Raw genomic sequence first — 26,264 nt, 5'->3', positions numbered from 1 at the left:
TCTGAAATCCGTTTTGATCATTTTTAACTACATTATTCATGTACCAGTTTGAATATTACTACCACGAAATAAGGTGTTAATTTGAATGAATGTTTTAATGATGTCTGTATAAGTTAATGTATACGTTTATACAACGCCGCTCAGACATTTTTTACGACCTTTTAATAGGCGATTTTGAATCTAGTAGTTTATTATTAATAAACTAAATAGGATATTGTACACCAGTATTTAAATATAATTTTAACGTTCTTTCATTACTGTATATTGTTTTAAGCTGATATTTATAAATATAAATATAAACACCTTTGGCAATTTCCGAGATGATTGCTTTTAAGTATTAAACTCCAGTGATATAAGTTAAATTTAATTGTCGTGGTCCACCATTGCGCTGGTCACCACTGCCTCCTCTTCATCTTCAAACTCCACCTCTTCATCATCGACTGTCGCCTCCTAAACAGATAAATGTGAGGTGATAACATATATTTGGAAGGGAACAATTAGTTTCGTACAACAAACAGAAAGACTTTAATTTAAGCTATATCTAATATATAAAATTCTCATGTCGAGGTGTTTGTAGTTAAACTCCTTCGAAACGGCTTGAGCGATTCTCATGAAATTTTGAGTGCATATTGGGTAGGTCTGAGAATCGGACAACATCTATTTTTCATCCCCCTAAATGTTAAGGGTGGTCCACGCTAAATTTTGTTTATAAATTTTTTTGACATGTTTTTTTAAATTTGTTTGATTATGACTCAGCATTAACAAATACATACAACTTCAAATTTTTACCCATCTACGATCAACTGTTACTTTTGTATCGTGATTTTAATATCGGCAATACAACGTTTGCTGGGTCAGCTAGTCTTAATGTATATATTTATTTTGTGCGTGGTTGTAACTGAACTCCTCCTAAACGGCTGGACCGATTTTGATGAAACTTTCTGTGTGTCTTCAGGTGGATTCGAGAATGGTTTAGGTTCACAATTGAACTACCTCCTAAAAAGCTGGACCGATTTTGATTATTTTTTTGTGTGTTGCAGTGATTTTGAGATTGGTTTAGACTTTAGAGTCTTAAGAAAATAAAGTTCTATTATAATCTTTTGTATATCTGATGCTTAGCATTAATTAATCTATAGACATTGCTTATATTTAAACACGAGTCGAAGCTTGTCTAAGGTGTGTCTAACGATAGATCATATTCATATAGAAAGGAGATATAAGACTTACTACATATATAGATAAATTACTACCTTCTACTGTCAGTAATTAGCTGTCAATAATCTGAAGCTGTCCCAATATACCCTTAGTCTTATCGCCTTATATTGGGACGCGTGAATTGCATATTTCATACAAACTTCTATCGCTGGTAAGCTATATGTCGTCCCATTGACAGACAGCTTGTACGGATTACCGTACGATAAGTTTATTGGGACAGAAAAGTCAACGATAGTTACGATTTTTATCTCAAGTAAGAGATAGACTGAATATTGGGTACGGCCGTTAGAACAACATCTCAAGTCAATTTCCTAATATGCAGTTATTGGGGTTGAGCAGGTTATCAACTGTACAGGTGGAGCCACAACCTGAGAGTTGAACAAAGACATATCAAGATTCATAAACTTTACGTCATTCCGACGGTTGGCTCAGTGGAAAAGCGCTCAAACGTAACGCAAGAGGTCGAAGGTTCGATTCCCACATCCTTCATAAATTTAATTTGTGTGATGATATCCTAATTTGTGGCGTGTCGAACGAAGGTTGAATTTGGCGGCAGGTATCAAGTGAATTTTTATATAATAGGAAATTATTTTCATTATTATAACACTAGAAATAAGGGATTGTTTGTAACTAATTCTAGTAGGCTTCATAAGATACATAATAGCTTTAAGGGTAAATGTATATACTTCTACAATAAAGTCCCAGCCACTGTTCAGGCATTATCTATAAATAAATTTAAATGTTTTATAAAAAAAAATGGCTCTATCATAAATACTATTACTCCACTGCTGAATATCTAAATGATCGGACAGCCTGGGACTAGATTGTGGTTATTTTATAGCGATAGAAATGACTGTACAATATTGTAAGTATATTTTTATTGAAAAGAGCGCAAAAAAAGAATGCTGGGAGAGTTTCTTGCGCCGCTTCTTCTCTCTCAGAGCGTCATTTGTTTCCGAAGCGGTAGTAGTATCTAGTAGTTATTAGAAATGACATCAAAAATAATTCTAAAGGAATCAATTTTGAGAAAATAAATGCCTTTTATGAATCAGCTCTTCGGAACACTCCCCGTGATAGATGCGGTAGAAGATACATAATGAAGCGACATATATAAAAAACAAATAATTCTGTTACCTGGTATTGCTGGTACTCCGATATGAGATCGTTCATGTTACTCGACGCTTCAGTGAACTCCATCTCATCCATACCCTCACCGGTATACCAGTGGAGGAAAGCCTAGAATAAAATAATGACAAAATAAACATTTTAATCATTTGCCATTGACGTCCAATAAACAACTCGACTCACAAACATTGTGTGATGCAAAAGGCAGAGTTATCGTTCAGTTGTGTTACGACCGCGCTTTGAACACAACTCCACGCAATGACAAAGTGAAAAACTATCCAAATAACAGTATATCCTAACTTAAAAAGGATGAACTGTCGTATCTTAGACAAGTGCCCATCTTGTGTAACTAACTTGACGTTTTTAATCATTTTGTTAAATAATTACATTCCAATTGGTAAAACATAATGTTCTTGCCTCGTGTTCGCGTCCAAGCCTCTAATGAGCGTACATAATAGACTTAGAACATTACGGCCTTCAAATAAGGTGTTAATTTGATTGAATGTTTTAGTGTTATCTGTGAAAGTTAATATACAGGGCGTCCCAAAGTTATGGGACATGAAGGGAAAGTACCTTAAATATCGAAGATAGGCTATTTTACTGAAAGAAGACTTTGTTATGTTTAAAAGTTAGGAATTCTGCATTCAAAGATTTTCTAAAAATTACTTGCCTCGTCTGGGAATCGAACCGACTTAAATGTAAAAAAAAAACACCCCTACTTTTATGATGCCAATCGAAAGAATGGCCAATAACTAATAACTCTTCTTAAGTAACATAGTATTGGGACACCTGTATATAAAACGCCGCTCGGATATTTTTGACGACCTTTTAATAGGCAATTGTGAGTCTAACTGTTTATAGGTTTAAAACTAGGTATTTTTAGTTCAGAAGACATAATGTAATATAATACCTTCCGTCTGAACATGGCGGTGAACTGCTCAGAGATACGCTTGAATACCTCCTGGATAGCTGTCGAGTTTCCAATGAAGGTAGCGGACATCTTGAGACCTCGCGGTGGAACATCACATACTGACACCTTGAGGTTGTTGGGAATCCATTCCACAAAGTAGCTGCAATGATTAAAAAAAAATAATTACTCTCTGGGAATGCATAAGTGAAAACTAGAACATTAACATTATGCATTTTTGAATATTTTTGGAATGGTTAGGGAATAATTTCGCACGAATTGCTTTATTTATCAGCATAAAGTACTAGCAATTACGTGGTTCATGACAATATTCATTTATTGCGCTATCGTGCACAAAAATGATATTTACAATAATTAATTAATTTATTGTACTTGAGACACTTGGCCCGTGGGGCCCAGAGGCGCGGAGAATGTTCAAAATACTATCTTCGCGCCTCAATAAGGCTACTGGAAACCCAAGCGCTGGCAGCTATTTCGGTCAACGGATCAGCCTAGCTATCCAGCGCGGTAATGCTGCCAGTATTCTTGGTACGCTTCACGTAATGTTAGTTTTAATTTTATGTAGTCATATAGAGCCTTTAGCTGTTAGGCAACGCATGAGAACAGGCCAGGTTTATAATAACCCACGTATGTGTGCATGACAAGTTACGTCTGACACCGCGATACGTCAGCCACTTTGTTTCAGTGTGCGTACGTTGCTGCAAATAGAGGCTAACAGTTGACCGCTATTTTTTTTCGGCGTGTTCACAGCTGTCATATGTAGACGTATGAATATCAAAAATAGCTTACCTGGAGTTCTTATTTTGTATAGAAAGGACCTGATCGTCCACCTCTCTCATGGACATATGACCGCGGAACATGGTCGCCACTGTTAGATAGCGACCGTGACGAGGGTCGCACGCGGTCATCATATTTCCAGGGTTGAACATCTGTTTCATTAAAATATTAACACTTTAATATATAGATAACTGCGGAAACGAATCAGAAATGAGGATATCTATTGGATTATCAAAATCACCGGCAAAGTTCAAATGGTTGCGAAACTAAGGTGGCAGTGGGCAGGGTATATAGCCCGTTATAGCTCAAATGAATGCGAAACTCAAGTGGCAGTGGGCAGGGTATATACCTCAACAAAACTAAAATGATTGCGAAATTGAAGTGGCAGTGGGCAGGTTATATAGCTCGACAAAACTCAAATGATTGCGAAATTGAAGGGTGCAGTGGCAGGGTATATAGCTCGACAAAACTCAAATGATTGCGAAATTGAAGGGTGCAGTGGGCAGGGTATATAGCTCGTCATAGCTCAAATGAATGCAAAACTGAAGTGGCAGTGGGTAGGCTATATAGCCCGTCATAGCTCAATTGATTGCAAAACTGAAGTGGCAGTGGGCAGGCTATATAGCCCGTCATAGCTCAATTGATTGCAAAACTGAAGTGGCAGTGGGCAGGGTATATAGCTTGTCATAGCTCAAATGAATGCGAAACTGAAGTGGCAGTGGGCAGGCTATGTAGCCCGTCATAGCTCAATTGATTGCAAAACTGAAGTGGCAGTGGGCAGGCTATATAGCCCGTCATAGCTCAATTGATTGCAAAACTGAAGTGGCAGTGGGCAGGGTATATAGCTTGTCATAGCTCAAATGAATGCGAAACTGAAGTGGCAGTGGGCAGGGTATATAGCTCGTCATAGCTCAAATGAATGTGAAACTGCAGTGGCAGTGGGCAGGGCATATAGCTCGACGGACGAGCAGCAAAGTCCTCGAATGGCGACCAAGTATCGGAAGACGCAGTGTTGGTAGGCTCCACACCACATGAACCACGATCAGGTCAATATCGCCGGAATACGTTGGATGAGGGCAGCGCAGGACCGAACGTCAGTGGACGTCATCCGGCTGAATTTTTAAACATTATGAAATCTCAAAACTTAATACTGGTTGCACCGTAATTTTTGTAATCTTTTGTTATGGCAAACTATAGTGGAGATAGCTCTTATAGAAATAGAGTGATACAACAGGCATATTGGTATCTGATTGGCTAATCTAATGACAACTGACTCTCGTGCCGTTTAATAACAAATTCTCACCAAACACCGGCAGAGTCGCAATACGCATATTAATTAATAATTCATCAGTTCAACGACCTAATCGAATCGCATCAAAGTTCTCGGTGTAATGCAACTCACAATTCATTCACCAAATGCCGGGAGGACATTAAGCAAACGTTAGCACCTAGGAGTTCCTAGAGGATTAGCGGGGACTCTAGAGACCATCTCTTCCTCGAACAGGTATAGCTATCATTATTTTGTCATAACTGAGTTTCATTTTTAATCTTCCTAATATATATAAATTACGTGACACGTTGTTTGTCCGCGATGGACTCCTAAACTAATGAACGGATTTAAATAGGGATTACTTCACGACGTGCAGTTTAGTCCAACTTGAGAGATAGGATAGTTTTTATTTCGATTTGGTACCCATAATTATTTTTATTTACAATATTTGTTTTGTATGGACATTTTTTCTATGAGAGAATTTAGTGACGCACGGTTTGACAGTTCTGCTGTGAAACAATTTCATTATAACAACAGGGAGGATGTTTTACGGAATAATTCTTGATTTTTTTAAATATTATTGACAAATTCATAAAAAACAGTATTTTTTCTTATTATCTACAGAACAACGTCTGTCGGGTCAGCTAGCATCATATGTTTTTCTACGCATGCGTAAATACAAATACTAAAAGTGTTTTTTTTTAATTGAAACTTACTTGAGTCATGAGTTCCGATACGTTTTGTGCTCTGTATTGCATAGAGTTCCTCGCCGTTAGTGGAGCAAAACCTGCAAAAGAACGTAAGTGAATCTTTTTATTTTACTTACATTTACAACACAGTTTGAGGAACAGATGGCCGTTGGGGCAGTAAAGTCCTCGAATTGCGACCACGTACTGGAAGACGTAGTGTTGGTAGGCCCTCCACAAGATGGACCGATAATCTGGTCAAGATCGCTGGAATACGATGGATGAGGGCAGCGCAGGGCCGATCGTCGTGGAGATATTTGGGGGAAACCTATGTCCAGCAGTGGACGTCTTTCAGCACATCAAAATGACCATGATTATTTGTCATAATAATTGACACACTTTTACACAATTATCTTGCCCCAAATTAGGAATAACCTGTGCTATGGGTTGCAACGATATATTAAATACCATATACCAACTGAAACATACATAAATAGAAAAAACATCCATGATTTGGAAACAAATATACATAGTCATCGTATAAAATGTCTGCACCTACCGGGATTCGAACCCAGGACCTCTAGCTCAGCAGGCAAGGTCATTAACCACTAGGGCTGCATGGGACGTCAAATTAATTTTTTTTTATTCAAAATAGGATGTGACATCACTTATTGAAAGTCAAAAAAACTAAGACGTATTCCAAAATGAATGCCTCAGGCCTGAAAAGAATGGGCGCAACAAACTCAGCGGGCTTTTTTTTCATCAAAAAATATGTTTACAAAGTAACATTGTACAATTAAACTTATTATTTAAGAGCCTGAGGTCGGCCACTCTATTCCCAATCTGTGGTATCATTAAGAAAATCATTTATGTTATAGTAACCTTTGCCATACTAACGTTTTTTAACAATATTATTTTGAACAATTTAATACTTATGTTTTGAACATTTTCTGGTATCTTAGTGTAAAAGCATATACATCGCCCCACAAAAAGACTTACTAACTCGACTTAGCCGAGTACTACGCATTATAAAGCCTGTTCCTGGTGTTAACATTATGGTTATGACAGTTTCTAGCAAATTCACTTATGTGCCTATGAACATACATTACATTATCAAGAATATATTGAGAAGCAACAGTCAAGATGTTAATTTCTTTGAATATTGCTCTCAATGATTCTTTAGGACCTAGGTTATAAATATTGCGAGTAGCCCTCTTCTGCAGCACACATATTGTATTCAAATTTTAGTTATGAAAAATTACATGCTTACCAGGAATGAAGAAGTGAAGCCGCGGGAAGGGCACCATATTGACAGCAAGCTTCCTCAGGTCAGCATTCAGTTGACCAGGGAAACGAAGACACGTAGTAACTCCAGACATTGTTTGCTGTGAATAAGACGTTTCGGCTGAACCCAATGTCTAGTTTGTTAGAGCCAAATGGTATTAACCGCCGGGATGGCAAACGTCCTATTGGAATGACACTGGTGGCTTGGGCACGAGAAAGGGCTTATTTATTTATTAAGGAAATAAAACAGATACATCAGTATAGTACAAAATTGAGTTAAATAAAAGCTTCTCAATCGCAGTTGGTTTACGACTGGGTATCCCTAGAACAGTTCCCGTGCCGCTGCGGAGGCAATGTAGACAGCCTTGGTCACCATGGCTTATCTTACCGCCGCATTGCGGGCCGTCTCTCACGCCATGCCGCCTTAAACGACGTCTTGCGTCGGGCCTTTACTACCTTCAACGTGCCGGCTATCCTAGAGGATAGGAATGGAATGGAATTTCATGTGATGATGGTAAGAGGCCTGATGGCATGAAATTGATTCCTTGGAGTCGTGGAAAGCCTTTGGTGTGGGATGCGACTTGTGTGGACACGCTAGCCCCCTCTCATATTGAACATTCATCTAGAGCGGGGGGTGCAGCGGCAATCTGCCGAAAACCTAAAGCCGAGGAAATATGCATCACTCGGTGATGGATACATATTTGTTCCCTTTGGGGTGGAGACGATGGGTCCTTGGGGTTCATCGGCACAAAAACTCGTAAAAGAGCTATCCAGGCGTCTCACCGATTACAGGTGACCCAAGATCTGGTACCTACCTCTGTCAAAGGATAAGTTTGGCCATACAAAGAGGTAACGTTGTCAGCTTCATGGCCATCTTACCTGCCGATAGCGATATTAATGATATTTTTTATTTGTAATTAATTAATTTTGTTACATTATTTAAGTTTTATTTTATTATTATTTATATAAATAGCTTTATTAATTATTAAGTCAGTAAAATAAAATATACAAATTACAAGTATTATTTTAGATTTGCAGCTCCTTTTAAGATTTACCCTGATCCTACTGCAGAGCCTACACACACACACAACGCGCGCGCAATCACATACGCACACACGCGCACACACCCACACGCGTGCGATTTTTTTAAGCTATTCAATCCTTTTGCGAGCCTCACGTTAACAATATCAGGACTATCTCACTCCCCGTGTAGGTATCGATATCGTAAGTACTTACGGCGGCCTCTACACAGTAGGCAAGCAATAGACGCTGAAACAATCTCATTTAAACTGATTATTATTATAATGAAATTACCATTCATGATAGCTACCTATTTATTTCCTATATGTTAAGTAGGTTTGACTATGTCGTGGTCTTCAAACGCATATATTACTATCTGCAACTAATGCAGGCTTTAAATAATATTGTATTAAAATTACAATTACATACCTATTTATATTGTAGCAAAAACTGAGCCATTTCTATAAGATTTATTTATTTTTTACACTAGATAAGTACAGTTTTAGGTAAAGAAGTCAACCCTAATGTCGTCAGAAGAGGTAAGAGTCACGTGATAGAAAGAGAGGCAACTTCTAGGTGAATAAAAATGTAGGTTAGTAGCGCTGTGCGATCTGAATTACACCTTATTGTATGACCGCATGAGTCCTTATATTTTTAATTTTTTTGCGGAATGATACATCCATTAACTTGTACTATTATATATAAAAAACTTAAACTTAAACATATAAATATTTGGAAGTTTGCGAATCAGCGCCATCTGTTATTCTTACCGATATCAAATGGTTCAGGTCTCCGTAGCTCGGGCTGGTAAGCCTCAAAGTTCTGAAGCAGATGTTGTAGAGCGCTTCGTTGTCGATACAGAATGTCATGTCTGTGTTCTCCACCAGTTGGTGCACTGACAGCGTGGCGTTGTATGGTTCAAGGACCACTTCTGACACCTGGAAATAAAGATGGCGCATGTCACTTCCGATTGATAGATTACGTGTACACATAACCATAGACTCTATCTCATAGACCAAGTAGTAGTAGACATCGGTTTGGCATGGCCAACGTGAGACAGATAATCTTATATATAAAATTCTTCTTAAATTATGATTCAGCATTGAAAAATACATACAATTTTAAATTTTCGCCCTTTTGCGATCTACAACTATTTTTGTATCACGATTTTTATATCATTCTGTTCCATCCATCAAAACCGATAGAGGGTTGCAAGATGGCAAACGAATACAATAATTGTAGTATATTTGGTAGGTCTGAGAACCGGTTGCATCAAATTTTAGTAATTGATTTTTTTAAATATGTTATATGGCAATACGACGTTTGCTGGGTCAGCTAGTATCATATATATATATATATATATATATAGGTACATAATATAACACAAGTGTTCTTTCACTATCACTTTTACATTGTAAAACACAACATCGCACCATATCTCCTTCGATTCTAGTTAAAAATGTCACTGATGTTGAATAAATAGTGGATATTTCACACGTTTCGCAAGTTTTCTATGCAGCGCTGTCAAGTTTGTTTAGCACACCGGGTGTGCTGACATTAAACAAACCGGCACGCATGGCGAAACGAAAAATCTAATCACTCTATCTCATTTCTTTACATAAGACTCGCATAAGTTTTTCTTTTTCTCGTGTGAGTGAGACGGAAGCTATCAATTAGGCTAGTTACTATACTTATATATAGCCTATATAACTATACATATTGTTGACAGTGACAGGTGGACAGATATCTATAAAAGGCGATGTCTCCCTGGCGTCGACACACATCGGCTGCAACCGTTGACGAGTTATGGTATTACTCTGCCCGATTACTATTCGACAACATCATCTAAGAAATGATTTTTTAAATCAAATTGATCAATTTTTAAGCTTCTGAGAATAAATTTCCAATAACACAATTACTAATATTCGAACAATAATCGGGCAGACTAACGCTCTAACTCGTCAAATGCGTAGCAAATTTTGTAAAAATAATGCTACAAGAAATAAGAAAGACACTGGGATCACATATCATCAGTAAGTATTTTGTATTTTATTAATTTCAATGTAAAATAACACAAAACGTATGTTACAAAATTTGAAAGATGCCATTGAGTGTCAAGATGCCACGCACACAAGCATCTAATAGTTCCCGTAATAAAAATGCTATTGTTCTTAGGTAGTGCGGTATCTCGTTGGATCGCAGCGGAGACCAATCCTTATTCTAAGTAAATTACTTATTATGTTAATGCAACCACGCGCTTTTGTCGTTCAGGTAATCATTTACAATGTTTTTTTTTATGTGAATAAATTGCGAGACGAGCAGGACGTTCAGCTGATGGTTATTAATATCCTGCCCATTACAAATCAGTGCCATTCCGGATTCTTGAAAATCCCAAAAATTCTGAGCGGCACTACAACTGCGCTCGTCACCTTGAGACATAGGATGTTAAGTCTAATTTGCCCAGTAATTTCACTAGCTACGGCGCCCTTCTGACCGAAACACAGTAATGTTTACACATTACTGATTCACGGCAGAAGTAGGCGCCGTTGTGGTACCCATAATCTAGCCGGCATCCTGGGCAAAGGTGCATCCCACCGGAAAATAGATGGTAATGTAATAAGCCTTTTAAATAACCATACCTTGGGGGATGGTACGACACTGAAGGTACTCATGATCCTGTCGGGGTATTCCTCTCGGATCTTGCTGAGGAGGAGCGTTCCCATACCGGAACCTGTGCCACCACCCAGGGAGTGTGCCAGCTGAAAGCCTAGAAAGTATAAGAGTGTATTAAATAAAAAATAAAACCTTTATTTCTTTCGAAGTCTGTTTCCAATTACCCTAGCTTATCTAAAACTATATTAAACAATTATAAAAGATTCAACTTCGGTAGCTAGACGTTCCAAATTCAACAGAAACATTTATATGATATCTCTGACTTCGATGAAGCCTATTGGCAAAGGCCAACTCCGATTCTCTCTAGTACTTTCGGTCTAGAGCAACCCTGGTCCAATATGGGCCTAATGTCTGGGATATTTCATCTTCCCATCTTTTTAGTGGCCGTCCACTGAGCCGTTTGACTTGGGTACCAGAGAGTAATCTGCTTGGACCATTTTTCTAAGTTGCAGCGCAGCAAATGACCTGTCCATCTCCATTTTTGCTGATCAATTCGCGTTAGTATGTCCATAACTTTTGTTTTTTGTCGTATCAAAGTATTATAGACTCTGTGCTTAGTTTTTATTCCCAACATGATACTTTCCATTGCCCGCTGACACACTGCAATTTTCTGTCTATGTTGTTGGGTCAGAGCCCAGGTTTTGCATAATAAAAAGCCCTGATAAGAGATTATGTAGATTATATTATACAGGATGGTTTTTTGAGGAGGGCGGTGATGGCCAAGTCGGAAATTAGTAGTAGAGTCATGCCCTCGATTTATAAAAAACCAATAACTGCATATTAAATTGTTTAATATTTCTTGAACTTTTGACGGAAATCGACCCGAATGATTTTTCTACTATTGTATGCCTCAGATCTAAGAAGTACGGGCAAGAAACTCAGCGTGCTAATTTTTTTCTTAATTTAGTTACATTATAGTATCGCAGACTAAAATTTATAATTGAATACTCAAAGGGTGTTCGCTCCGTTTCCAGTCTGTAGTAGCATTAAAATAAAATAATTTATGTTATAGGAACCTTTATCACATAAATGTTTATTCACAATTGTTTTAAACTTTTGTACATTTTCTGGGATCATGTTGTATAAGGATATACATCGACACTAAAAGACTTACTGACACGACTTACGGCCGTTCCCAATATTCAGTCTATCTCTTACTTGAGATAAAAATCGTAACTATCGTTGACTTTTCTGTCTCAATAAACTAATCGACGGTACCTCACTTTATCCGTACACGCTGTCTGTCAATGGGACGACGTATAGCTTACCAACGATAGAAGTTTGTATGGAAATTGCAATTCACGCGTCCCAATATAAGGCGATAACAATGACTTCTCGGGTATATTGGGCAGCTTCAGATTGTTGACAGCTAATTACTGACAGTAGAAGGTAGTAATTTATGTCTATCTGTAGATAGCATATTGGGAACGGCCGTTAACCGAGTAGTAGGCATACTTGCAAACTCGTTAATGTGCTTATGAACATAATAGAATATTATCAAGACTAGATTGAGAGCCTTAAGCCTGTGGTTTCAAACAACTTAAAATACATCATAGTTAGGATATCATCCTCAACTGGATGTCTGTTGTAGCTTTATAATTTTCCTTCTACATACAACCAAACCATAGAATGAGCCTTATTGTTCGGTGTTTCCGCACTCTTTTTTTATTTTATTTCTTAGGGACAACTAACAGTTCACACAATACATTTTACAATTTCAAAGTAAAGTAGACATTAAATTAATTTTAGTGAGAACCCACACCGTTACCCACAGGTTAATTTTATAGTTACTAGTATCTTACATGATGAATAACAAAGTTAAACATTAATTAAAGTAATATGTACATACATAAAGAGGAAAGAAATATAAAATTGATGTCTTAAAACTAAGTTATTTACAAAATTTACTTTATATTTAAACAAAAGAGTTACCTAATGAGATTTTATATATATAAAAAAAACTATATATATTTTAATCCTGTTCACTTAAAATATCATTTACTTGCTTTTTAAACTTACACTCTTTGGTATTGTTTAAGTGAAAATTTATTTAGCATCGTTGTGATTGATAGTCAATGAAACGAAAAAGTGACAGTAAAAAGAGACAGACACATAAAATGAGAGGAGAAAATGAGATAGAGAGCATTATACAGTGTTTGGGTACCAGGCGATCATATTTGAAGAAGAGAATGTCTTATGTATGACGCTAGTATACCATAATATATTCTGACGTCATGCACACGACGTATTACTGTACACCAGGAGAACATAAATATGGTAGCGGTGATAGCAATATCTTTCATAGCGGTTGAAACCATGTGTCATCCTAGCAACATGTACAAGGACTTCATATGCAGTTTAGAGGTTCATGCACAATGCAGGTTTCACTTCTGACACATCTACTTTGTACGCACGCACTTTTTTACACTATTCTATACTAAATCTTCCTCGATAATAAAGTAGATATGAGAAAAAGCGCCGCTGTGGTATCCATCTAGCTTAGTGTGCAAACGCCATACCATTTGAGCTTATAGCTAGTTTATGGAAATTCTACTTACCTTGCAGACTGTCGCAGCCTTCACCTTCCTTCCGTATGACATCCATAACTGAATCCACCAGTTCAGCACCTTCGGTGTAATGACCTTTTGCCCAGTTGTTACCTAAAATCACATTATATAGTTTTAAGGCCTATCGCAGATTACACACTACGTGCCGCGCGGCACATAAGTCCGCATTGCGCGCAAAATGTCTTACACAGACTCAACGCACACGACTTACACTTTCGGCCATTTTGTCGGCAGAACTGTAGGGATGTTCACGTAATTGAAGTACAGAGATTGCAGTATAATGAAGAGAGAAAAGGAGAGGTCCGAAACACCCGCAACCGGCGAGCATGTATGCAAACAGTGATGAATGTAGAGGAAGCGCGTGAGGTTTATAAGGATAGAAGCAAGTGGCGTTCTATTGTCTCTGACTACCACGACGGGAAAAACGTGTGAATGTGTGTGTGCGTGTCACATGTATATACTAAGGACCAATCAAGATAGACGATAACATGATGGGCGTGGCTAATCGCGTATAATCTATTTCACCTTAGTACCAGCTAAAAGAGATAACAATTGCATATTTGACTAATTAACTGATATTAAAAATATTTTTATTGTAAATTAAGATAAAAATAACGACATTAAAGAAAAGAATATATAGACTTATAGAAAATTACAGAGATTATAACATTTAGAGTAGTCTTCTGTCCCTTTCTAGTTAAACAGAAATGTGTACAGAGCTACTATGGCAAAACTAAGTTATGTCTCATTTTATTTTCACGGCTCTTATACTATAGACTATTTTATTTTGAAGATAAGGGACGAGACGAGCAGGACGTTCAGCTGATGGTAATTGATACGCCCTGCCCATTACAATGCAGTGCCGCTCAGGATTCTTGAAAAACTCAAAAATTCTTAGCGGTAACTGCGCTCGTCACCTTGAGACATAAGATGATAAGTCTCATTTGCCCAGTACTTGACCGAAAACACTAATGCTTACACATGACTGCTTCACGGCAGAAATAGGCGTCATTGTGGTACCCATAATCTAGCCGGCATCGTGTATCGATAATTTAGGCTGGGTTGTACGGTCCAACTTAAGCAATAAAAAAATGGCTAAGCAAAAAAAAGTTGCACCATTTGGCAATTTTTAGATGACCTCATAACAACTGTTAAAATTATAAAAATAATGTAAAAGTATTTATTTTTATAGTTGTGCTGTCCGTACACAAGAATAATTTTCTTGTATACATTTGGCACATCCTCCTGCCTCTTAAAAGGCGCTATTATTTCGCTCGAGGTACGGTATTTTTTTATATAAGGAACAAACAGTTTCATACAACTATTTTAATAACTATTAGTTAATATAAATAGGAAAGTATGTAACTTATTTAAATTTATCAATTTTGTTTTTAACCGACTTCAAAAACGAGGAGGTTATCAATTCGATCGGTATTTTTTTTATGTATATACATGATTTTCGTAATTCTTCTTTTGTTTGATGCAAAATAGATATGATATATAATGATAGTCCCATAAAAATTTTACATAGTTTGGCCCAGTAGTTTTCATTTTATGAACATTTATATGAAAATTTTCGTGGATACTGGATGACAGTATTGTTTTCTGTGTACGGCTTTTTATTCGAGTTTTCATTCAAGTTGGTTATATATTATTTTTAACTAACACTAAAACGTAAAAAAAACTACGCTTACATAAACCGACTTCAAAAACTGAAAAGTATCAAATAACTAAAAATTTAATACACCTCTTATATGCAAACCCAATATTAATAAAATACTATTATTTGTATGTAAATTTCTATACTAAATTTTTAGTTATTTGATACTTTTCAGTTTTTAAAGTCGATTTTTTTAAATGTGGTTTTTTTATTATTGATTATAAGGTATGTTTTTAATTTATTTATGGAGTTAAATGACGTTCTATAAATAATAATAATAATAATATTGACACACTTTTTACACAAATTATCTTGCCCCAAGTTAAGCATATATAGCCTGTGTTATGGGTTACAAGACAATGATATATTTAATACAATATACTTACTTAAACATACATAAATACATTTAAACATCCATCACTCGGAAACAAACATCCATATTCATCATATAAATGCTTGCACCTACCGGGATTCGAACCCGGGACCTCTAGCTTAGTAGGTAGGATCTCTAACCACTCGGCTATACAGGTCATAATAGAAAGTCATTGATGGAGTTACAAAATATATGAATATGATTAAAGGAGTTATTATAAAGTCGACAGGCACTTCTTATGAAACATTGTGAGTAAAACAATTTCTACTGATCGGAATTGAGAATAAGGTTTTTTTACTGTTACGTTCACATATACGAGGTATCCTAAATGTAATCTTCTGTAATAACGCAGGGGCGTTAGATGCCATTGCAAAAATACTTAATGACAACACTTACCTGCACCGCTCTGTCCAAAAACAAAGTTATCTGGTCTGAACAGCTGCCCATACTCCGAAGACCGTACGGAGTCCATGGTACCTGGCTCCAGGTCAACAAGAACAGCCCGAGGTACATACTTGCCTGTTAACGAAAGAAATATTAGAATTTTGTCTGCAGTCACCAATGACATTCTATACATATAGACAATGGACGTCGTATATTTTTTATGACAATAAGGCATGAGACGAGCAGGACGTGCAGCTGATGGTGATTGATACGCCCTACCCATTATAATGTAGAGCCGCTCAGGATTCTTGAAAAACTAAAAATTCTGAGCGACAATACAATTACGCTCATCACCTTGGGACATGAGATGTTAAGTCACGTTTGCACCGTAATTTAGAGAAAGAAAAACATTTATTTCACAAAACACTCACAGGATACACTTAATATAAAAAGACAAAAGTACAAAACAAACCAAAAAAGAACGTATTTAAATAGTAATAGATTTAATATTGGAAGGTTCACTAGCTACGGCGCCCTTCAGACCGAAACACAATAATGCTAATAAATTACTGCTTTACGGCAGAAATAGGCGCCGTTGTGGTACACATAATGTAGCCGGCATCGTGTGCACAGGAGCCTGCCACTGGTAAGTCCAAGTCCAAGTTAAAAAAATCTTTATTCACTGTAAAACTTTATAAGTTATTTAGTACAAGTCAGGATGGAGTACAAAAGTTACAATAGCATTCAAATGAGTATAACAATATTCATTAACAAAATTTAGAACATTAATTCCAACTATCTTTATCATTCAAAATATAATCTTTCACATTATAATAGGCCTTAGATGTTAATTTATTTTTTACGACACATTTAAATTTTTTAATAGGTAATATTTTAATTTCATTTGGGAGTTTATTATAAAATATAAAACAATCCTCTTAAAAAGATTTAGCAATTTTACGGAGCCTAGTAGATGGAATTGCGAGTTTATGTTTGTTTCGAGTATTGACACTGTGTACATCACTATTCTTTTTAAATTGGCTAACATTTTTATGAGCGTATATAGGAGGTTCTCGTATATGTACTGGCAGTGTACTGTCATAATATTTATTTCACTAAACTTTTCTCTCAATGAATCCCTTGAACGCATTTTATAGACTGCTCGAATTGCTCTTTTATGCAGCACAAATATGTTTTCAATATCTGCAGCCCTACCGTCAGCTGCCTAATTTTTTTATCGCAAATACTGGTAAAACCAGACAACCGGCGTAGAACCAGACAAGAAGCATGCATCATTATTAATTATCCTTTATATAATCTACTATACTATAGTAAGACTTCTTTGATAAAAAAGTGAATATGTGACAATAAGGCATGAGACGAGCAGGACGTGCAGCTGATGGTGATTGATACGCCCTACCCATTATAATGTAGAGCCGCTCAGGATTCTTGAAAAACTAAAAATTCTGAGCGACAATACAATTACGCTCATCACCTTGGGACATGAGATGTTAAGTCACGTTTGCACCGTAATTTAGAGAAAGAAAAACATTTATTTCACAAAACACTCACAGGATACACTTAATATAAAAAGACAAAAGTACAAAACAAACCAAAAAAGAACGTATTTAAATAGTAATAGATTTAATATTGGAAGGTTCACTAGCTACGGCGCCCTTCAGACCGAAACACAATAATGCTAATAAATTACTGCTTTACGGCAGAAATAGGCGCCGTTGTGGTACACATAATGTAGCCGGCATCGTGTGCACAGGAGCCTGCCACTGGTAAGTCCAAGTCCAAGTTAAAAAAATCTTTATTCACTGTAAAACTTTATAAGTTATTTAGTGCAAGTCAGGATGGAGTACAAAAGTTACAATAGCATTCAAATGAGTATAACAATATTCATTAACAAAATTTAGAACATTAATTCTAACTATCTTTATCATTCAAAATATAATCTTTCACATTATAATAGGCCTTAGATGTTAATTTATTTTTTACGACACATTTAAATTTTTTAATAGGTAATATTTTAATTTCATTTGGGAGTTTATTATAAAATATAAAACAATCCTCTTAAAAAGATTTAGCAATTTTACGGAGCCTAGTAGATGGAATTGCGAGTTTATGTTTGTTTCGAGTATTGACACTGTGTACATCACTATTCTTTTTAAATTGGCTAACATTTTTATGAGCGTATATAGGAGGTTCTCGTATATGTACTGGCAGTGTACTGTCATAATATTTATTTCACTAAACTTTTCTCTCAATGAATCCCTTGAACGCATTTTATAGACTGCTCGAATTGCTCTTTTATGCAGCACAAATATGTTTTCAATATCTGCAGCCCTACCGTCAGCTGCCTAATTTTTTTATCGCAAATACTGGTAAAACCAGACAACCGGCGTAGAACCAGACAAGAAGCATGCATCATTATTAATTATCCTTTATATAATCTACTATACTATAGTAAGACTTCTTTGATAAAAAAGTGAATATGTGACAATAAGGCATGAGACGAGCAGGACGTGCAGCTGATGGTGATTGATACGCCCTACCCATTATAATGTAGAGCCGCTCAGGATTCTTGAAAAACTAAAAATTCTGAGCGACAATACAATTACGCTCATCACCTTGGGACATGAGATGTTAAGTCACGTTTGCACCGTAATTTAGAGAAAGAAAAACATTTATTTCACAAAACACTCACAGGATACACTTAATATAAAAAGACAAAAGTACAAAACAAACCAAAAAAGAACGTATTTAAATAGTAATAGATTTAATATTGGAAGGTTCACTAGCTACGGCGCCCTTCAGACCGAAACACAATAATGCTAATAAATTACTGCTTTACGGCAGAAATAGGCGCCGTTGTGGTACACATAATGTAGCCGGCATCGTGTGCACAGGAGCCTGCCACTGGTAAGTCCAAGTCCAAGTTAAAAAAATCTTTATTCACTGTAAAACTTTATAAGTTATTTAGTGCAAGTCAGGATGGAGTACAAAAGTTACAATAGCATTCAAATGAGTATAACAATATTCATTAACAAAATTTAGAACATTAATTCCAACTATCTTTATCATTCAAAATATAATCTTTCACATTATAATAGGCCTTAGATGTTAATTTATTTTTTACGACACATTTAAATTTTTTAATAGGTAATATTTTAATTTCATTTGGGAGTTTATTATAAAATATAAAACAATCCTCTTAAAAAGATTTAGCAATTTTACGGAGCCTAGTAGATGGAATTGCGAGTTTATGTTTGTTTCGAGTATTGACACTGTGTACATCACTATTCTTTTTAAATTGGCTAACATTTTTATGAGCGTATATAGGAGGTTCTCGTATATGTACTGGCAGTGTACTGTCATAATATTTATTTCACTAAACTTTTCTCTCAATGAATCCCTTGAACGCATTTTATAGACTGCTCGAATTGCTCTTTTATGCAGCACAAATATGTTTTCAATATCTGCAGCCCTACCGTCAGCTGCCTAATTTTTTTATCGCAAATACTGGTAAAACCAGACAACCGGCGTAGAACCAGACAAGAAGCATGCATCATTATTAATTATTCTCTATATAATCTACTATACTATAGTAAGACTTCTTTGATAAAAAAGTGAATATGTATTCAGTTATTCCTACTATACTGTCAGGTATTTTATTGTCAAATGTAATACCAACTGAGCACAACTAGAAATTCATATTTCATAATGCCTAAAATCATTTTAGAACTACAGATGACTTATGAATAGAGGTGGTCGTTGAATCAATAGACTGTTTTTATTAACAGTTTTACATTCGTCAACGAATTAACTGTTTTTCTTCAACGCAAAAACCCGTTGAAAGTAATAAGCTAATAAATTCAGTCAACGTCTTCGCCCGCAACTCGCATTAAATGAAGCATAATTAATAAACAGTTTTACATTCGTCAATGAATTAACTGTTTTTCTTCAGCGAAAAAACCTGTTGAACATAATAAGCTAATAAATTCGACTATTATATTGACGAAGCTAATATATTGACGAAATAGGTACTACGTATAAATTAAATTTAGCAATGTTATTAACATAATATGAAGTATGAACCTAAATTATTAATAAATGCATTAACCGGGTATTCAAAACCCGTTGACGATTTAACAGTTTTTTCAACCTGTTGACCATTGACAAAACAAAAAACAGTTAAATTAAATTAATTTAAAAACCTTCAATGACACATCTCTATTTATGAATAACTTATAGAATAAACTTTACTGATATTTAAAGAGGCATCTTAGCTTATCACGACCAAGTTAGCCCCATTTCAAAAACTGGTACTACATTATAAGCAGTATATACTTTTGGGTTCGTTTATAAGTTCTTAAAACTAGTAAATTCGTGAAGTACATCCCATTATTCATTTTTAGTTTAGTGAACAGCTAAAAGCAAGCACTGCTGCGCGAGGCGGAATTACGACTTACTTACTTTTACTTAGTTAGAAGTACAGCCATTACAGGGAAATATTTTTGTACCACTGACGAGTGCCTTGTCTATATCTATCTATATATATAAAAATGAATTGCTGTATGTTAGTCTCGCTAAAACTCGAGAACGGCTGGACCGATTTGGCTAATTTAGGTTTTGAATTATTTGTAGAGCTCCAGAGAAGGTTTAAAAGGTGAATAAATAGGAAAATGCTGCTAAATTAAATAAAAACAACAAATTTGTTTTTCCTTTGATGTGTCCATACATAATTTCTATGAGTGAATTTATTGACGCACGGTTTGACAGTTCTGCTGTGAAACAATTTCATTACGACAGCAGGGTGCATATTTTACGCAATAATTCTTGATGTTATGATATATTATTGACAAATTCAAATAAAAACATTATTTTATTTATTATATACAGAACAACTTCTGTCGGGTCAACTAGTATATATATAAAAATGAATTGCTGTTCGTTAGTCTCGCTAAAACTCGAGAACGGCTGGACCGATTTGGCTAATTTAGGTCTTGAATTATTTGTGGAACTCCAGAGAAGGTTTAAAAGGTGAATAAATATGAAAATGCTTGGAATTAAATAAAAACATAAATTTAATTGTTAACTATCTATCAGATTATTTTTATGTATACGTACTGATAAAATATGTCGATATCTTCATTTAATATAAGGTTAATGAAGTTTGAAGAAATGTTTTTTTATAAGTAGTAGGGACGTGCTTAGTCATTTGTGTACGCGGACAAAGTCGCGGGTATCAGCTAGTATTTTATAAAAATCGATTTTACAGTTGTATCGTGTAAGCGTAACAATTAAAAAACTAAGTTTTTTTTTATATGAAAAAACGGTACGAGACAAGCAGGACGTTCAGCTGATGGTAATTGATACGACCTGCCCATTACAATGCAGTGCCGCTCAGGATTCTTGAAAATCCCAAACATTCTGAGCGGCACTACAATTGCGCTCATTATCTTGAGACATGAGATGTTAAGTCTCTTTTGCCCAGTAATTCCACTAGCTATGGCGCCCTTCAGACCGAAACGGCGCCGTTGTGGTACCCATAATTTAGGTGGCATCCTGTGCAAAGGAGCCTCCCACTGGTATAAGTATACTGTAAGTTCAAAATATGAGATGCAGTACCGATACTTCCTATGCATATGTGTCAATAATGGTTGAAATTTTATATTAGTTAATAGTTAACAGATAAAAATATCGCTATTTTATTGGTGAAAAATTTTACTCACTAGCTGATCCAGCAAACGTTGTATTGCCATATAAAGTAATAAGAAAAAAAAAATTAAAATTTTTGGAGTATAAAATTTGATGACGACCGATTCTCAGACCTACCAAATATTAAGTCGTACATAAAATCTACCAACTATAGGTAGCTAAAATTAAGTTTTTTTATTACCTCCGGAGAAAGCTAGAAAGATATAAAGATTCTTATTAGTTATTCATTTTAAACTATTCTTTAAATTTGATTTAAGAACGACGGGGGACACATCAAAGGAAAAACAAAATTGTTGTTTTTATTTAATTCCGAACATTTTCATATTATATACCTTTCAACCTTCTCTAGACTTCCACAAATAATTCAAGACCAAAATTAGCCAAATCGATCCAGCCGTTCTCGAATTTTAGCGAGACTAACGAACAGCAATTCATTTGTATATATATAGACTAGCTGTCCCAGCAAACGTTGTATTGCCGATAATAAAATCGCGATACAAAAGTAACTGTTGATCGTAGATGGGTGAAAATTTGAAGTTGTATGTATTATTGAATGCTGACTCATAATCAAACAAATTTAAAAAAAATAATAAAAAAAAATCGTGTGGACCACCCTTAAGATTTAGGGGGATGAAAAATAGATGTTGTCCGATTCTCAGACCTACCCAATATGCACTCAAAATTTCATGAGAATCGGTCAAGCCGCTTCGGAGGAGTTCAAAGTTTAACACCATGACACGAGAATTTTATATATTAGATATTATTATTTGCAAAGTACAACATTTGGTTATTGGTTGATTTTAATGAAGTTGAATATTTTATCATATTATAGCATATACTATCTAATATCATTAAACGAGCAATTCTTGTATATATATATGTATATAATCTGAATCTTGGAAACGGCTGCAACGATTTTCATAAAATTTAGTATAGAGGTAGTTGCGGGGGCGATAAATCGATCTAGCTAGGTTTCAATTTAAAAAAAATGTAGTTTTATCCGTGTTTTAATGCAAAACAGCTACAATAACATTAGAATACAAAGGTAAAGGTCGTTACACTCTTGATAGAGCGGTCGTGGTCATCACGAAGTGAAAACTATATACAAGACTATAATAGCTCAGATTTGACTTTGTGTGATCCGGAATGCAGAAGACCCCGGTCCGAATCCAGGTGTTCTATTAGTTTTTTTTTGTTCAAGTTTTGTACATCCTGAAAAATCCGAGCAAGGCTCGGTCGTCCGGATATTATATATTATATAATACGATAAAATTAAATGAACTAGTATTTATACTTGTACACTTTATTAGATAGGTACACTTGCTTTATAATAAAATAAACAATTACCTACAAGTCACTTACAAATAGCACTATAGTTACATACATACATACTCACGCCTTATTCCCGTCAGGGTAGGCAGAGACAATAGAATGCCATTTGCTTCTATCCTTACAAACCTCACGCGCTTCCTCTACATTCATTACTCTTTTCATACATGCTCGCCGGTTGCGGGTGCTTCGGACCTCTCCTTTTCTCAAAATGTCCCCAATTTGGTCGACGAATGTTCTACGAGGTCTCCCGCGACCGACTTGCCCACACACACTTGCTTTGTATATTATATAGCACTATAGTTATTTGTTTAAAATATCAATGCCTGCTTCATGAGGATGCGGTTCTGCTCATGGTTTACTTCCAGACCCAGCCCTTCTACTGACGGAACCAGTCTCTTGTTATCGTTGCCAAGTCCTCTAGACTGTCGAACGACTCACATTTATCCTCTACGCATTTATTTTCTCAAAATTAATTCCTTTAGAATTCTTTTTGATGTCATTCCTAATATACTAGATACTACTACCGCTTCGGAAACAAATGGCGCTCTGAGTGAGTCGAAGCTGCGCAAGAAACTCTCCCAGCATTCTTATTTTGAGTTCTTTTTAATAAAAATATACAATATTGTACTTTCATTGCTTTTGCTATAAAATAATCATAATCTAGTCCCAGGCTGTCACTCACTTAGATAGTCAGCTGTGGAGTAATAGGATTTACGACACAGGCATTTTTTTATTATTAATTTATTTATAGATAATGCCTGAACAGTGGCTGGGACTTTATTATAAAAGTGTTTAATTTACCATTAAAGCTATTATGTATCTTATATCATAATATTGATTACACCCTTTCCCAAGTAGCCCTATAATTTTACTTGCTGTTATGGTTCTATCAACCCTTTTAGAGACCACTAAATAATTTTATTAAGAATTTTAATCATTTGAGTATATTAGTGGTATTGTATTTTCTAAAGGAACAGAAAAATTAAAACCACCCGTTAATTTTGGGGCGTTGGGCAAATGGGTTTATATTTTAAATTAAAAAAAATATCTTAATGTAAGAAAAAAAACTGACTGAGAGTTGAACAGAGAAAACAGAATTTTGTAACGAGGCGGTACTCGAACGGTTGGCTCAGTTGGTTAGAGCACCGGCACGGAACGCCGGAGGTCGCGGGTTTGAGTCCCGCATCGTTCATAAAGTTTTGTTTTTCAAATTTTATTTGTGTATTAATCCTAGAAGTGAGGGTTATCACTTTAAAAACATAACATATTGTTAAGAAAAAAACTATTTATAAAAAGTATTTTCCTAATGGAATCATTGATATCTGGACAATCTCAGTAAAAATGGTAAATATAGCAAACTAGCTGACCCGACAGACGTTGTTCTGTTCATAATAAAAAAAAAACTATTGCGGATGGAATTTTGGTAAATCCGTTCTTAGCTGACCTCTACTTGGTGAAAAGAATATTCCTACCAAAGTTTTTAGCTCTAATGGTTCCAGAGATATCGTGATGAGTGACTATATACGTGGAAATCTCTTATATATATATATAGATAAAGCACTGTTAAGTTTCGATGCAAGTACTGGTCGAAGTAAATTTGTAGCCAAATTATATGGGAATATAATAATAATAATAATATGTCATTTATTTCAGGCATTTTAAACCCATTACAGTAAATGAAACAAAAGTACTTTAATAATTTAACGCAGAGGAGCAGTTCTACTTCCAATGTTCTCATAAATTTAGCTATTTTTTTATCAATTATGTTGATTGTTGAACGACTTTCACTTTGTATCCCATTAATTATATCTATAATCTACCTAATAATATTGTTGCGTAGCAACGCTTCGAAGTATATGACGAGAGTTGTCAAACTTCAAGACATTGATAATTTCAACAGCTCCGTCAGCAATACTCGTAGCTTTGGCGTAAAAGTGTTTACTTTAGACGCTGTAGACTCGGGTTCGATACACCTACCAGTGTATGGAATTTTTTGGGTTTTGTAAAGTTAAAGGAAATTTCTAGTAAGTTCAGGATCAAATCGAACAGAAAAAAAGGGATGGAAAATGTGTAAGCAGGATAAAAATACTTATAAGAATTTTCTAGTACAATTTAAATTTAAAGATGGAATGGGAGAATCATTTTGAAAATAGAACGGATCCGTGGGTTTATAAGCCGTACTAAGCGTGGCCTACGGCAGTTCTAGTTCTGACTCGAGAGTGTAAAGAAGAAGAAAAGAAAAAGTAGTGATAAGTGGAAGTGTTCCAAGAAGAAGAAGATAGAAGAGACTTAGTGTTCGGTGCGGTGTGACGCGTTGAAGGTACCGCCACCCACAAGAGGAACAGCGGCAGACCGGTGAAGTGCAAGTTCGGAAAAAAGTGAACGCTAATGAAGACTCGTTCCTATAAGCGGAGTATTATTTCCAATCCCTGACCCACTCTCGTGTCAATATTATTATAAGGTAAAGATTACGAAATAGAAATACACTACTTTCTTGTTTCGAAGATTAAAAACAATAAATATTTACCCCCTTATTCATAATGGTCTGCTAACTTTAAACAGCCGCTTAGGAGTGTTTTTTCTCATTCTGACTTAGGTCAATAGAAGAAGACAGAGTGAGAATTAGAAATGCTTTAAGTTAGCAGACTATTATAAATAAGGGGGTTAGTATATACTAACTTACTTAATATTATTTATTAACCCCCTTATCTATACTAATACTAATAATATATAAAGCTGCAGTGTTTGTTTGTTTGTTTGAACGCGCTAATCTCTGGTACTACTGGTCCGATTTGAATGATTATTTCAGTGTTGGGTAGTCCATTTATCGAGGAAGGCTATAGGCTATGTTTTTTTTTCAAAATTAGGGATCCGTAATAAAATTGCTATTTTGTAACACATTTTTGCGTGCGCCGCAAAAGCTATTGACAATAGAACAAAATGATGTACAGGCTATAATGTGGGCAATATTTTATTACTTATAAAACTATCGCGTGAATTATACTTTATATGGCAAAACAACGTTTGCCGGGTCAGCTAGTTCATAATAGTCTGCTAACTTAAAGCATTGTTTATTCTCACTGTCTTCTTCTATTGACCTAAGTCAGAATGAGAAAAACACTCCTTAGCGGCTGTTTTAAGTTAGCGCACCATTATGAATTAGATTAGGGGTAAGTATTTATTAAATATAATAATAATATTAATCATTAATGAGAGCTAGATGTGTTCGTTAAATCAATAAAT

General features: G+C 35.5%; 1 protein-coding gene across 1 annotated transcript in view; it reads right to left on the bottom strand.

Annotated features, from left to right (window-relative positions):
- Positions 1–363: 363 nt before the first annotated feature.
- LOC126973989 (tubulin beta chain-like) overlaps positions 364–26,264 on the bottom strand; it is a 33,569-nt gene continuing 7,668 nt past the window's right edge. Inside the window, exons 3-12 of the mRNA XM_050821341.1 lie at positions 15,975–16,097; positions 13,537–13,638; positions 10,945–11,072; positions 9,076–9,243; positions 7,272–7,386; positions 6,032–6,102; positions 4,058–4,197; positions 3,251–3,410; positions 2,350–2,451; positions 364–450 (exon numbers count right to left, since the gene is read on the bottom strand). Of these exons, the coding sequence (XP_050677298.1) occupies positions 364–450; positions 2,350–2,451; positions 3,251–3,410; positions 4,058–4,197; positions 6,032–6,102; positions 7,272–7,386; positions 9,076–9,243; positions 10,945–11,072; positions 13,537–13,638; positions 15,975–16,097 (1,196 nt within the window). The remainder of the gene's footprint in view (positions 451–2,349; positions 2,452–3,250; positions 3,411–4,057; positions 4,198–6,031; positions 6,103–7,271; positions 7,387–9,075; positions 9,244–10,944; positions 11,073–13,536; positions 13,639–15,974; positions 16,098–26,264) is intronic.

The sequence above is a fragment of the Leptidea sinapis genome, chromosome 2, assembly GCF_905404315.1.
Source record: "Leptidea sinapis chromosome 2, ilLepSina1.1, whole genome shotgun sequence".
Taxonomy (NCBI): domain Eukaryota; kingdom Metazoa; phylum Arthropoda; class Insecta; order Lepidoptera; family Pieridae; genus Leptidea; species Leptidea sinapis.
The sequence above is the reverse complement of the archived record's forward strand: the minus strand, read 5'-3'. Positions and strand labels throughout refer to the sequence as shown.